Here is a 16,089-nt window from a genome sequence, read left to right as displayed (position 1 = left end):
TTTTAAGGACCAGCGTCGTTTTAATTAAGGAACATTTTAATTTTTTTAATCACTAAGTTACATAGTGTCTTACTCAAGGGTTTTTCAAAAAAAAAAAAAAAAGAAGGGATCATTGCTGCGCAGTGCAGCAGGAGCAACCCAGAAAACTAGAGAGAAGCCATCACTTCCAAAGGAACCAGAGGGTCAGAATCACCATTCTTAGGCTTGATTTCCGATTAGGAGAGGGGCGGCTGCCCCTCCTTGCTTCTCTGTAGCTTTGCAATTGGTGATATTTCTCTTTATTTGTAAATGAGAGGTTATAAGTTCGGTTCTTACCAAAATGAAGTGTCATACACAAAGTTAAATCTTATGTGGCTATAAATTTAAGACCTAATTATGTTCTTCGAGAGCTTTGAACTGGTACGGGCGTGCCAATACATGCGGTGAGGGTGTGCTCTGCAGTGAACTTATGATAAGCGACTAGGACTGAAGAAGGAACATTGTGGCCTTAAATTCTACGACCTGAAGCCATGCAAAATCATTGTGAATGTCTACTAGATCATGAGCATCGGATTCATTATCGGATATGATATGGGCAAATTAAAGAAGTAAGTTCGCCTACTCAAACACTAGCTTATTGGACAAAGATACTTGAAGGTTATTCTGGTTTTAAAAATGAAGGAAGTATGGCCGTTCTTCAGAACGTGAATTGGGAATAACAAATTTTAAAGGACACCTTACTTGCCGAGATACTAGCAAGGTGATCTCTTCGACGAAACACGACAAATGGGATTCCTACATTGAGACTGTTTTGATCAATCAGCAATAACGAACTTCCTCAATGCTGAAACAAGTTATGTTGATTGTGGAGCGATTCCAGTTTATAAAAACACAACTTTTTCAATGTTGAAACTAAAGGAATGTTTCACCATAAAACCAATTGATAATATAAGGAGTAGCGTAACTTACTTATATGCTCATGCAAGGTTTTTTCTCCCGTCAATGTGAGATTCATTTTTAACAAGCCCCTTCGTGTGTGATGAATTTTCAAGCCTAACACGTGAACAACACAAATGGGGTGACGTGGAGCACGTGTGGCTATGGGGTTTCATACATGGGGCAACTTGCTTTGATACTATGAAGGAAGTTGACGTTCTACTATAGAACCAATTGGAAATGTGGAGAGTAGTTGATTCAATGGATAACATAAAAACCATGAAGCAAACTCTAGAACACAATAATTTCTTAATTCTTGTTGATTCTTACGTATGAGAATAACCAAGAACAAAGGAAATCTATGTTTGAAATATGCCCTAAAGTCAATCATAAGATGATATTTTATGAACATTTCACATGTTAAACTAATTTAGGTTATTGTAAGGGCAAAGATTATGGTTTACTTTCGAGTTATTGGTGTGAATGACAGCAAGTCAAAATTGTAGGTGTTCAATAGAGAGTGAGTCCACCGATACTCATGTCATATGAGAACTCACTAGTTGAGATAATACAAAGTAGTCTTTTGACATGAGGCATCATAGTTGTCTTGTGGTCAGGTCCTTAATCATTGACTATGTTAAAGGCATTCCATTATATGGTGTCCACAACATAGTTGGAGTTAAGCTACTTAACCATTAGGCACATGAATGCACTGTTGAAAATGTGTCCTAAAGCCAATCATGAGATGATGCTTTACGAAATTTCACATATTAAACTAATCTACTTTATACAAAGGCAAAGATTATTGTCTAAAGTCATCTCATTAAATGTCATACGCTTAAACTATAAGTCCAAGAAATATGTGATTAAAAAAATGTGATCTAAAAAGTTAGATTCATGAGACATTTCTCTTTCATTTACATATCCTAAATGTTCTTGATCATAGAATTACCAAATGGGCGTTGACGAATTGGATAGATCAATGTATACTATGTGTTTTCCCTAGAGAGTGACTGGTCTCGTTCATTGGTGTTAATGACACCAAGACAAGTATGTAGGTGCTCATTAGAGAGAGCCTGCTGAATGGATCAACCAGGAGTTCTCATACTCTTGTCAAATGAAAACTCACTAGTTAGAATAATGCAAAGTTGTCATTTTCCATGAGGCATCATAGTTGTCTTGTGGTTAGGTCCTTAATCTTTGACTATGTCAAAGGCAATTTATTAGAGGGTGTCCACGACATAGTTAAGGTTAGGCTACTTCATCATGGGGTCACGTGAATGTACAACAAGAGATCTTTAACCTTTAAACTGTTTAGGGAGAATACTGTATGATATGATTAAGAATCTCTGGCCTCAGTCTGAATCAGGTTTAGGAAGTACTTTCCAAATCACAGTTAAGGTAATCATATAGACAATAGAATCACATTGGATAGTAAACATGTATAAAAATTTGAGTCTTTTTTGTCGTCTAGCCTTAACTTTCTTATTACCTTGGTCAAGCTAATAAACTATCACCAAATAATGTGATCATGAGTATTGTTTTAGAGAAAGACCATATTGCATTGTAATCTCAAATTGAATAGATTCTCCAACCTCTTCTACTTAGTTTGAGAGTCATGGCATACTGCTAGATATTACTCATGGTTTGTGGAAGCCCTGATGATTAGGAAGAATTGAAAAGCAAGTTTCAATTCACTATCAACTATAAATAGCCAATAGCTCGCTAAAGAACCTAATGGATGACATGCTGTGCAAGGTAACGATTGAAGAATACAACGAAGTTGAGTAAGAGTAGTTAAACAGTTTAATTGTATATGGCTAGGATATAAACAAAAGTAGAACATTCCCTTTCTATAGCTCTATGACAAAAAGCCATCTCTAAACGAGGAGGCCAAAAGGTCATAGGGCCAAACATAATTTATTATTTTAATTGAATTAATATGGTTACTTAACTTAAATTACCTCAATAATTTTACGTCTCAGATTTTGAGTGTCACGTGTCAATGTGTAAGTAACTTTTTATGTTGTTTAATGTTACTTAATGTTTTTAATATTGTTTATTGTTGTTTCATGTTACTTAATGTTATTTAATGTTGTTTTATGGTTTAGGAAGTTATAGGAAAAAAATAGAATTAAAAAAAAAAAATTTAAACTTTTGAAAAAAAAAACTGTATAAAAAAAAAAAAAAAGACTTGTAAAAAAAAAATTCAAATATAACGGCTAGCTGACATCAGCAATTAGCCGTTGGTTTCAAACATTTGGCCAGGCCTCAGGCTGGCTGGTTGGCTGGGATGGGCCAGCCGGTTGGCCCTTTTCTCCTTTTTTGGCCCGATGGGGCCCACGAGCCCTTTGGCCTAGCCCTCGGTTGGAGATGGTTTTCATGTCATTTCGGACTATTTTTGACCTTATGACCCTCTGGTCGGATCGGTTGGAGATGGTTTTCATGTCATTTCGGGCTATTTTTGACCTTATGACCCTCTGGTCGGATCGGTTGGAGATGGCCTTAGGGTTTCAAAGACACTAATTTGGAAACTACAAATTCGATTTTAGATGAACTTCAAGTTCATAAAAGGGGTATCAGCAAGAGCACAGAATACAATATACAATTCAAGTGTAGTGAATTTAGGGTTGCTTCAGGAACTTAAGTGTGAGTAGTTTCGGGACTACGAAAGGATGTCAACAGTTCCAAAAAAAAAAAATATTGAATCGTCAATTTACAAAAGTGGGTTGTTGGCCATTAATTTGTTTTTTTTGTCAAATTAATGTAGGGTCACTAAATTAATTCAATAGAATTGGACCATACAGGGTTAGCTATGGAAGCAAGAAAATATTGAAAATTAATTCATACTGATTTTCGATGGCTTCGGGCTAAGCAATTAAGAAAATAAAGCCCAATTTTCGGCTTAGCTATGGCCATCCATACATGGTTGGGTCTGGCTAGAAGCAAAACATAAGCCAAAACTGGCTTTTGGGCCGAGAACAGTGGCATCCCAGTAGAGAAAAAGGGCTAATAACATTAAGTTGTTGGCTTGGGCTTGAGATAGGCTGAAAAGAGGTGGCCTATCATGGACTAATGCATGCTACATTATCAGGAAGCCCTCAAGAAGCTGGAGCAAGCCTGAGGACGGGAGCAAACCCAATGTGCACCAAGCTACAAACTTTGGCAGAAAAAAGCCCAGCGAATTGGGCTTTAGACTCGCGTGCGTTGGCAAGCTCAACTTGGTCTACATCACCCAGACACTAAACAATGTCATTATTGGGCAAAGCCAGAGCTACATGCTCAGCTCTTGGCACGGCTCAGGTGCAATAGCGCACTTGGCTTTAGGCTAGGCGCGATTCAGTCATAGAATTCTATTCTTCTTCTTTTCTTGGTTTTAGGGTTTTCAAAACCCTAGTTCGTGCTTGTATTTTCTTGTTTGTCTTTGATTCACTTAATTCACATAGTAGTTTATCATAATATAACATAATTTGCATAATCAAAATATTAATTGCCTATTGTGGGACCATGATTCTCTAAGACCCTGACATGTGGTACCTTGGGTGGAAAAAAGAATCGGAATGCCCATGGCCCATGAAGCGTAGTCTGACAGCTTTAGTTCGACATGCTAGGTTTAAGCCCATTGAAGATATTACTTGTCTCCTAAGTAAGGAAACCCTAATTCAAGTCAAATTAGGATATCTTGGGGATTTAGGCAATGTAATCATAATACTAGGAAAATGAGATATCTTATCCTATATTGTCTCTTAGATAGTCTCGCAATTTATTAGGGGGATTTCTCTCTGATTCAAGAGGAATAATTACACCTGAAGGACCTTCTTAAGATTCTTCATCTTCTCCAATATACACGTACTCTCTATGCCTAACAAAGACTCATGTTCCATATACACCGCCATCTGAACATAGATACGTCTATGGAGAACTCATCACCTTAACGCCCTGCCATAGGCTATTCATCAAGGTGGTTCAGGATGTATTGCACATCACACCCTTTTTTTTAGAATTACACATATGGTTTGATTCTTCTTCTCAGAGATATGTAGTCAGACCAATTCAGAATCAACCACACCCCTCACCGGAATCATGGGAAACTCTGACTAGATTTCGCCTTCATCTAAGGATATGCCCAAATTTAATTCCAACATATATATTGAACAATATACAATATGTAATAGTAGAACTATGTAATAATAGATTGGGGGTTATGCATCATAATGAACGATTTCATGCTATCAGGGGTTCATAAAATATCAATTCTATGTTGTAGAAGAACTTGATTTGCTGGAAACGAAATAAAGCCTTTGAATGTTAGTTATAGAAGAACCTCCTTAGAACCTTATATTCCTTAGTGTCAACAAGAATACGTTGATAACAGGTTCTAGGCCTATTTAATTGAAGAATTGTAGAGGGAGAGAGTAGATGTGACAGCAAGAGAGAGAAGAGAATAGGTGAATGTTGATGTATGCATTATCTCACCCCTTATGCCTTTATTTATAGTAGTAAGAGGATCTCTAATGGGGCTTTATCCTCCTTAAGGTTACTATATTTGAAGCCCTGGTAAGAAATTTCATCCTCAATGGGCCTGAAAATTGGCTACTTCCACCACAAGGGCTAGCATTTTCCTTCATCGAGAGCAAAAAATTAGGCTACATCCAGCCTAAAAAACAGTGGGACCCGCACCAATTTAAAGGCATAGTTGTTTTTTTTAGTTCAGAAATGGGTGGACCCATTTCTAATTTCAAATACATGTTTCAACGGTTATTTTTTGTTGTCGTTTTTGTTTTCAACATCTATTTTTCTTCAACGGCTAGATTTTTTTTTTCTTGTTCTTCTTTTTCAGTTCATATTTTTGCTATAAATACCCTTTTATTTTTCTTAAAAACTTTATATCATTCACAAACTTCTCAATTTTCGTTTCATTTGCCAAATTTGTTATTTGCAATAATTTTTTTCTCAATTTTCTTCTATCCTTTTTCCACCAATGATGGAAAATTCACAAAAGGGCACAAATTACACGTATTCAGCATCAGTGGACCAGTGGTTACAGTTCTGAGAAAGTAACACTAGTCCAAGAAACCCGAAGGGGTTCAAAAATAGGTGGGGGTCATCCATAGTGAGTGTAGCCAGTTCGCCGAACACATCATTCAAATAAACCATATGTCCAAGAATGGTAGTTGCAAAGAGAACAATGTGAGTTTTTATTGATTTTACTTGTTTAGGTAATTTATTTTGCATTTTAGTATATTATTTCTTTTACTAAATTAAAACATTAATCCACACATCCATAGACAGAAGATGCATAGTTCTCATATTATCAAAAAGAAGGCAAATCTTTCCATTTCATGAAATGTTGGGAGTGTTTACAACTTCAGGAGTGAAACACTCTCCATTAATGAGTTATCTCCAATGGTGAATAATTTTTTCTGTCAACAATGAGAATCTTATGGAGTCAATTCCAGAAACTCAAAATATTGCGCAAACTTCAACTCTACGTCAAGGCCTATTGGAAACAGAAAAGCTAAAACACAAAAAGAAAAAGGTATTGTGCGTGATCTTAGCGAAGAAGCAAAGCTTTTGGCTAGCTCTTTCATTGCTTACAAAGAGAGTTGTGACAACAAATAAGAGTTTAAGCTTATGATGATGGAAACTTCAAAGATTGAGACTCCGACTAGGACATAGTGGATAAGATAGTAATAAAATGTGGTCCTCGAAGAAAGAACTGCACACCATTTAAGCTTTGAAGGGGTCTATCACCCCCAACTGGCATAGGAGGAGTTGACAAGAGTATAACTACTCTCTTAACAACTATTGCTCAATCAACTTCAAACCTAAAAATCCCTCTCATTGTATTAGTTGATATTTGTTGTTGTAAATTTATTGCATTTATTTACTTGTCTTATTTGGGTATGCAAATCAACGGATGTAATCTGCATATATCTTAATATATAAAACTAGGAGGCCCTTTTGGGGTCACTAGCTTCACCAAAAATTTTAGGACAAAAATGCCTCCCAAATAAAAAGGTATAAAAGCAATCCAAAATAATGCACCAAATAATGCAGGGGTATTTTCATCATATAAACAGTACTTTTTAATAATTAATTCTTTTTGTACAGTGTTTTTTTTTTTTTTTTTTACTTTTTTAAATTACTACCTCACAATAGGCTAACAATAATGTAATTCAATCAGTTGTTTATTAACTATTATTTTCTCTATTTTTAAACGCGTTCAAAATATCTTAAGAGGCATACAGTGCCGGTTATAAAAGAGGTATTTCGCATGCGTATAATAATATATTTAAAACGTCTAAGTCGCGTGTAGCACACTGTGATTCAAAAAATGCCTTCTGCATGTGCTCACCGGTTATAAGAAAGGTCTTTTGCACGTGCATCATAATACATTTAAAATGTGTAAGTCGCACGTAGCACTCTATGATTCAAAAAATACCTTCTGCATGCGCTCACCGGTTATGAAAAAGGTCTTTTGCACGCGCATAATAATACATTTAAAATGTGTATGTCGCGCATAGTATGCCGTGATTCAAAAAATGTTACGTCCCGATCCCGACATACGTCCAGGATCAACACGTGACGTCACCAAGTATTTGTAAATCCAACAGACCTTGCCTTCGGGATATGTACAAAGCATAATTTAAGATTCAAGTTGCGTAGTAATTTTCGTATACTTTATGGTTGCACCTAACGTCCTCGTTAGACTGCCTACATACCCTAAACGGAGATTAAGCCATTCGTAGTTCGTCAATTGTCGAACTCTAATCTTTTTGTAAAATACTTCTAGCAGAAAACATAGAGTACCACATTACACATCAACCATAAGCCAAACAACAATTATCATCTTGTCATGCACGCATGTATGCCATTCCCACACATATGCTTTCCAATTCATCCATCATATAAAGAACTATGTTTCACATAATATTGCACTTTATGGTATGCAACATCTCACAGAACAGTTAACGAAGCACAATGTCTACTGTGAACAATTCACATTCACTCAAATCTAGGAGCCAGACTAACTTTATGGAAGTGAGCAAGAGTAGGGATTCTAGATCACTCAACAGAATCCAATTAAACAATGGTCGCCTATTTCAAATGTACCAAGTACATTGTATGGTTCCCCATCACGAACATACAAAGCAGAACTATAGGCATAAACTCGGCGTGTAGGCAATGATCACCCATTGTGGATATACCAAGCATGATCACCCCTGAATACTTATGGTCACCCAACGCAGATATACTAAGCAAGACCGCATCCTAACTCTAGGTAGTGATCACCTAACGTGGATATACCAAGCATGATCACCCCTAGAATGCGTATAGTCCCCTAACGCGGATATACCAAGAAGAATCATATGCATAATATAATAACATAAGCAGTGATCACCCATCGCGGATATACCAAGCATGATCACCCTTAACAGTCCCCCAACGGGGATATACTAAGCAGCACTGTATCCTATAACTTTAGTTAGTGATCACCCAACGGGGATATACCAAGCAGCACTGTATCCTATAGCTCTAGTTAGTGATCACCCAACGTGGATATACCAAGCATGATCACTTCTAGAATACATACGGTCCCCCAATGCAGATATACCAAGCAGAACCATAAGAATAGTCTAATCGTACAGGCGGTGATCACCCAACGTAAATATAGCAAGCATGATCACCCCTGAAATATGTATGGTCCCCCAATGCAGATATACCAAGCATGACCATCCATGTACCACTGCTACATGGTGCAGTAAATCCAACACACAACCTACCCATACCTTTAACCCCTATGAGTTACAATGTAGTCACCTACACCATCAACTTCTCATGGCCACTAACTAATATGTCACACAAGCATATAAGTTCTACAGAATACTTCTAATATGATTCTAGGATCACATTGTTATAACATTCATCATACTTATCATTCACATTATTAAGAAGATAAATAAACACATATATATCACAATATGACGTCCTATACACGTAAACCGATGTATATATAATATGAGATAACTCACTAACCAATACAGGCCCACTAATCCCTACATAGTCTCTAGTAATACAAATTTTAATATTTAAGATCATTTCGTAGCCTATTAACCAAAAGTCAAGTCTCTGTCAAAAGTGGGCCCATAACCCTATACAAGTCAATCTGGACCATCCGCCTATGGCTTTCTGATCTGTAACTTCCCAAGGGTCTCATTTATCTTCTAGAACAATATTCTAAAATTTTGGAACGATCCAATGGTCGGATCATGCCAATTGCTAGAATTAAGTTGCTATCATTCCCGCCTGTTAGGCTGTGGGTCACGGGTGACCCGATTCAGCTGGGTTTTTGGTTGGATCCCCTCTATTTCCTCCCCTCTCCTTTCTCTACTTCTCTCCTCTTTTCATTGGTCCTTCCTCCTCCTCATTTTCTCTCTCGCAACTCTCATCCTCCCCCTCCTTACTGCCATTTGGCAGTTTCTAATTTTTTTTTTCTTTTCTTATTGGTCCCTTCCCAAATTAATAGGAACCCCTTAAAATATTAAATCCCTATTTTATTTAAGGAACTTCTAACATTTGTAACTTCTCTTTTCTCGTCCCGATTCACAAATGGCCTTCGCCTATGTGCTCGTGGTATCAAGCTCAATTCAAAAACATTATGAGTGACACTCGAAGGTCTACGAATTTTAAAAAATTATTTTTCAAAAGTTCAAAGTTTGTACTTAATTAATTAAAATCTAAAATTAATTTAAATTCACGAAAATATTATAAAATACTGTGAGTACGAAATATGTAAATTACAATAATGAAATCCAAGAACGGGATTTCACAAAAAATGCCTTCTGCATGCGTGTGATGAAGGCTAGTATATAGAAAGGCTAGACGAAACACACGTCAAGTTGAAATTCTCTTCCTCTAAGCTTTCTCCAATTCACTTTCTCCAAGCTTTCATTTATCTATAGGAGTATCCTAGAGAGATTTGGGAGGGACTCACCCTCAATGGCCTAATCACATAAATAAAATAACAGATGAGATTGAGATAAGATAATCCAATCTAAAATTTTATCTTGTTTGATTTTAAAGAATGTACCAATCAGAGAAATAAATCAAGGATGAGATTGAGATAAGATAATACTATGCAATGATTGTTATAAATGAAATCTTATCTTGTCTGATTTCAAAGAAACAAACCAACATATGAGATTGAGATAAAAAAAAACCTAATTCAACGGTTCATAAGTGATGAAATCTAACTTTGTTAGAATTTGAAATTTTTTAAGTTGAAAAGTTCATAAAACAAATTTGAAATGACACATCTGAAAATCAATTTAAGAAAAGTTAAGGCAAAAATTAAATTTACCGTGCAGTCAATTAACTACACAAATAAATATATATATATTCCCACATAAAGCCCTAAAGGCATATATCTCCTCAGTTGGAGTGATTGTGTTTTGGAGTCTTAAAGATTCTTCGGAGTTTTAAAATGAGTTACATCTGTCATTTTTTTCTTACGAAATTTAAACCTAAAACATCTCACAACTTCATATATAGAGCCCCTCATTAAAATGGCTTTAAGAAAGGGAGAATTCTTCTTTTTTCAAGTAATACAACTGAAATAAAACAGAGAATCATATTCCTTACTAAATTAGTAGTGCAACATTTTAGATTCGAGGGCTTTCTAGTTCTTTTTAAGGTTTTTAGGCAAAATGATCTCTGAGATTTGCATAATTCCTCACTTTGGTCCCTGAGATTTGAAATAGATAGAATTGGTCCCTAAGTTTGTCCACAATCAACATCTTGGTCATTTTGTGAAAAATTTCCATAAATAAGGATAAAATGACAAAAATACCCTCAATTTTTGTCAAATTATTTTGGCCTATTATTTATTATATTGAGGGTAATTTTATCATTTTGATCCTTATTTAACACAATTTTTCATCAAATGATCAAAATAATTGATAATGGACAATATCAAGGAATGAGAATTCTCTTTGGATCATCTTTGTGAGGATCCTAGAGATCCTCAAATCGTGTCTATTCTTCGTATATCGTGCGATCATAAATTATTTTAAATATTTTTATTTAAAATTAAATATGAATAGTACTTGACGAAAACTAATGGCACGATATACGATGAAATAATACGATTTGAGGATAAGATCCTCACAAAGAGAATTCAGAGAAAATCCTCATTCAATTTCAATGATTACTTCTATTGATTTCAAATTTCAAAGATCAAATAATGAATTTGGCAAATCAACATTTTAGCTAAAAAAAACGCGTCCGTTTATATCATTGACGAAGCTGTGTCTTCTAGTCGTAAAGATCACCGGCCCACTTGTCATCCAACCTCCTCCCACTGCCACACGCACCACCATGAAGCCAATACTTCTCCTCCTCCTACTCTCCTCCCTCTCCTACTCCGTCGCCACCACAGCCTATCCTTCTATTCCGGGCACCACCTCCGTCGAATACGCCGCCGAAACCGACACCCTGATCCCTCCTCGCCGTGAAGTTTACGGCAATGGACGAATCTTCGACATCAGCCACCGGTACAGCACCACCATGCCTGCCTTTGAAACCAACGACGGTGTCGGCCAGTTCCTTTGGCTCCCCAACAGCATGAAGAACGGCTCCATCGCCAACAACTCTGAGATGAAGCTGCCCACTCACACTGGTACCCACGTCGATGCCCCGGGCCACGTCTTCGATCACTACTTCGATGCCGGCTTCGATGTCGATACCCTTGACTTGGATGTGCTTAATGGTAATTCAGTTATTGATTCTTCACTGTTTCTTTGATTTTAATCATTTAGGGTTTTGAGTGTTTAATGCGGTTGGGTGAGTGCATACCAACTGTTCGACGAAATTACCCGAGGTAATATATTTCTATGGGGATTTGGAGTTGTTTGGGGCAAGTGGGATATTAGCGGTTAGGTGCTTCAAAGTTGAAGATGAAATGTTAAGAGTGTGAATTCCGAGGAATTAAATGCTTGCGTAATAGTACTGTTCTAAAAATTTTCGTCTAGCGCTAGACGGTTGGTCATTGTTTTAATTAATCATTAGGTATTTGAAAATTAAGAAAATGTGTCTAGATTGTGATTCTTACTTAGACAGAAAATCAATAACTTTTATATTGCATTTTAATCTTTTTCAATAAAATGTAATACACATTATGTGCTTGTTTCTTATGTTTTCAATATGTTCTAATGTTTTATAATCTATATATTCATTTTATTTTGCACTTTATGTATCCTGTACAATTAGGTATTTATTAAAGTATAAATACGCATATATTTATACAATATATAACAAATTTACTTAAATTTGCCTAGTCCACTTAGTTGCTTAGGTGCTAGACTTTATCATACGGTCCCACTAACGCCTAGTGTCTTTTAGAATCTTATATAATAGTTTAAATGATCTTGGGCCTCTCTACTCAATGTCAATTGGTATTGGGTTACATCCTCACATTCTAATAGGAAAAGTGGCTTTCACCTTTTCCGGATTTCCTGTTTTGGGCATCTTGAGGTATTATCAAGCTTTCTTTTCATTTTTTTTTTTCAGAATTTGGGTTTTCTGTTCTGTATTCTGTTTGATGTTTTGCAATTTGTGCCTTTCATGTTGATTAGCATTTGACCCTGTTTTCACAATGTAACATAGCAATAGGGGAAAAAGCTCATTGCTTGTGTTGGTTGTATCACTGATATTTTTGTGATTATTATACGTCTTTGTGTCAAAAGGTCCTGCATTGCTAGTTGACGTTCCGAGGGAGAAGAACATAACCGGTATGTATTTTCCTTTCAAACTCCTATTTTCTATGAGGATGAAAGCAGAGCTTTATGACCTTATCCTTTGTTTCAATATGCATACAAAATGTAAATCATGTCTAGTGCCAAGTAGCAACTGAAAGGCCAGATAAGTAACCTTTTGGTTGCTAAACAAACACTACATAGAAACAATTGAACATAACATGCCATGTAGTCTATTTGCTTCTTTTTTTTTTTTTTTTTTAAGGTTTTTGACTGTCCTACATGCTTATTACAGCTGAGGTTATGAAGTCCTTACATATTCCCAAGGGGGTACATCGTGTGCTGTTCAGAACATTAAACACAGACAGGTACTATTGGCAATATGCGCCCACACACACACGTGCACCTGGGCATGTACCAGTTACGTTGTATTGTTGTAAAGCTTCTTTTCTTTTCGCTGTTGAAATTTTTAGATAGTTTATAATTTGATACATTGTTCCTTAGCTCCTAGTACTCATGACAATTCCCGCAAATAAAATGCCTTATTTGTTTTACTAGACCTTTCTTTGGAAAAAAAAAACAAGGGAAATTTATGCCTGAGGTGACCTTTCCTCTGTTTAATCATTCCTTCCAACCACCTTTTATTTGTCAATGGTTGGACTACTGATGTTTGTACTAATTCAATTTGATTCAGAAATCTTAAAATATTGCAGAATATTAACAAAAAATTCAATTCAAAGAAACATTATACTAACTAGAGCTTACTTCACTTTTAGACGGCTTATGTTCCAAAAGGAGTTTGACAGCAGCTATGTGGGATTTATGAGGGATGGAGCACAGTGGTTGGTGGAGAACACTGACATTAAACTTGTCGGTGAGATATATATTCCTCTATTCACACATCCGTTCTTATTTTATGACACATAGTTTTTTAACAGTCTGCATACATAATTACGGTAATATAATCTTATACTGAGTTCTTCTCAGTGAGATATTACTGATTATACTACTGTTCATGTGATCATTTCTGTTCTTTCTATTGAAGCTGACTTGTTGGTCTTTTGTTATAGGAATTGATTACTTATCCGTTGCTGCATATGATGATTTGATTCCATCCCACCTTGTTTTTCTAGAAGGCAGGGTAAGAAATCGTTATTTGATAAGACATGAAAGGGTTTTTTCTTTAGTTCATGATCATTTTAGTTGGATGCGTTCCATTTGGTACTTGGTAGATTGTTGAACAGTGGTAAATGCAGCACCAAAAAAACGAGGCAACCGAGTTGTCTCACATGGTTCTCTGATTTAACCAGAAATTCTGTTTCAAGACTCAGACACTAACACTGCTTTCATGTTCCAGGAAATCATTCTTGTTGAAGCCTTAAAACTGGATGACGTCGAACCAGGAATATATTCTGTCCACTGCTTACCTTTGAGGTTGCCGGGTGCAGAAGGGTCACCGATAAGATGCATTCTTATCAAGTGATGCATCTCGGTTACGCTTTTATCTTTGTAAGTTGTGCATCGATGTTTGGTTTTGATGCGAGCGTACATCAGCTCACGGTTAATCCTTTTATTAGTTTGAGTGTTTCAGCCTACGTTTGGGTTTTTACCTACTCCTATTTGCTGCAGGAAATGATGATCCCCCAAGGAGAAACAGCATGGAATAAGACGCTGAGACCCAAGTTTCAGGACAGCAGGGTTCTGAATATGAATGTCCTCTGGAATGTTTATGTTGATAGTTTTTGTGAAACTCAAATGTAATGTCATTGCCGTATTCTCACTGTATAATTTGGTGGTTTAATCTCTCTTTATAACATGAAGTTTTTACGGGTTGTTGATAAAAAGTTTTGTTTATATTAATATTTCCTTGAAAGAATTAATTAAATTACATTGCATTATTTAAAAAGAATTTATTAATTTTTCAATCAAATAAAAAACATTATTCAAGAGGGTTTGAAGAGTTTTAAAAATCTAAACGACAATGTAACCATCATCTAAGCGTGGAGGATGCAATCATGAGCGTCTATTATTCTTTCACATTTTTCACATTTGTACATTAATTATTATACTTTTTTAATGTGTTTGGTATTTTTAAATTACTATGATATTTTTTATCTTCTAATGTGTTTTATGGTTTAATCTTTACTTTTAAGATAATAAAACCTTTGTGAGTATGATTGTATGAGAGAGTGTAAAAAACTTTGTTAGGTGTTGACTCTACTAATATTATACTAGTTGATTTGAATTTTGGACGACAAATCAATTAAAATTTATTCTGGTAATGATAATAAGAAACTCTCATAATAAAAATAAATAAAACTTAATTTTTCTTTATAAAGAATAATAATACAATAATATTGTTATAAACTTTCTAGTTTAAGTGTGATTGTGTAAATCCTACATTAGATTTGATTCTTGTTATTTTTTCCTATATGGACTTGTATTCCTTGGGGATAAATGATTTATTCTCTCCCTTATTATTATAAATAAAGGTACTACGTAGGGAGAATAACACATCCTCTACATATTCTTCTACACATGAGCATCCGTTAACCCGAAGTTTAGGTTCGATTCAAGGAATCGCATGTCAAACTTGTTCTATGGGAAAGCTTATTATTAAGCCTTCTTATGACAAGATTCGTTCGAATCTTCCTATTTTCTACAAAGGATTCAGGGGGACATTTGTGGACCGATTCACCCTCCATGCTGACCATTTAGATATTTTATAGTTTTGGTTGACGTTTTCACACGTTGGTCACACGTGTGCTTGTTGTCCACAAGGAACGCTGCATTCTCCAAATTGTTAGCTCAGGTTATCAAGCTCAGGGCTCACCACCCTGATTATCCGATTAAATATATTTGATTGGATAATGTTAGAGAATTCACATCTAAAACTTTTGATGACTATTGCATGTCAATTGGGGTTGAAGTTGAACATCCTGTACATGTTCCACCTAGAACGGCCTGGCAGCGGCATTCATCTGCACGTTTTTGGTTATGTGGTCTATGTTTTGATTTCACTGCCCTTACATATAAAAATGAGGCCTTAGTAAAAGATGAGAATCTATGTCGGATATGAGTCTCCTTCAATTATTCGTTACTTAGAACCTTTGACAGGAGATCTGTTTACCGCTCGTTTCGCGGATTGTCACTTCTATGAGACAGTCCTCTCGTCGTTAGGGGAGATAAGAACGTCAATGTTCCTGAAGAACGACACATATTATTGTGGACTACTCCCACTTTGTCTCATTTAGATACTGCTCAGTCTGAAATTGAAGTGCATCGTATATTAGATCTCCAAAGCATAGCTCAGAGCATGCTAGATGCTTTCATCGATCTAGCGTGAGTGACAAGATCACGTAATCCAGACAACTTTGGTGATCCACGTAAATTAGTTGCTAGCCAATCATTTGCCCCT

General features: G+C 35.9%; 1 protein-coding gene across 1 annotated transcript; it reads left to right on the top strand.

Moving 5' to 3' along the window:
* Positions 1–11,186: 11,186 nt before the first annotated feature.
* On the top strand, positions 11,187–14,551 carry LOC103927783 (cyclase-like protein 2). The gene is made up of 7 exons (XM_009336729.3): positions 11,187–11,686; positions 12,663–12,707; positions 12,967–13,039; positions 13,448–13,545; positions 13,742–13,812; positions 14,029–14,180; positions 14,301–14,551. Exons 1-6 carry the CDS (start codon positions 11,296–11,298, stop codon positions 14,152–14,154), a joined length of 804 nt encoding a protein of 267 aa, XP_009335004.2. The 5' UTR covers positions 11,187–11,295; the 3' UTR covers positions 14,155–14,180; positions 14,301–14,551.
* Positions 14,552–16,089: the final 1,538 nt, after the last annotated feature.

The sequence above is a fragment of a genome, unplaced genomic scaffold, assembly GCF_019419815.1.
Source record: "Pyrus x bretschneideri cultivar Hongxiangsu unplaced genomic scaffold, Pyrus_bretschneideri_v1 Contig55, whole genome shotgun sequence".
NCBI classification, from domain to species: Eukaryota; Viridiplantae; Streptophyta; class Magnoliopsida; order Rosales; family Rosaceae; genus Pyrus; species Pyrus x bretschneideri.
This window is presented reverse-complemented; position numbering and strand designations above follow the sequence as displayed.

Bases quoted from the DNA above. Each gene is read 5' to 3' on its own strand.
- LOC103927783 (XM_009336729.3), top strand. From the start codon at position 11,296: ATGAAGCCAATACTTCTCCTCCTCCTACTCTCCTCCCTCTCCTACTCC. The intron at 11,687-12,662 runs GTAATTCAGTTA...TTGTGTCAAAAG, and splicing joins TGACTTGGATGTGCTTAATG to GTCCTGCATTGCTAGTTGAC. The intron at 13,546-13,741 runs GTGAGATATATA...CTTTTGTTATAG, and splicing joins CACTGACATTAAACTTGTCG to GAATTGATTACTTATCCGTT.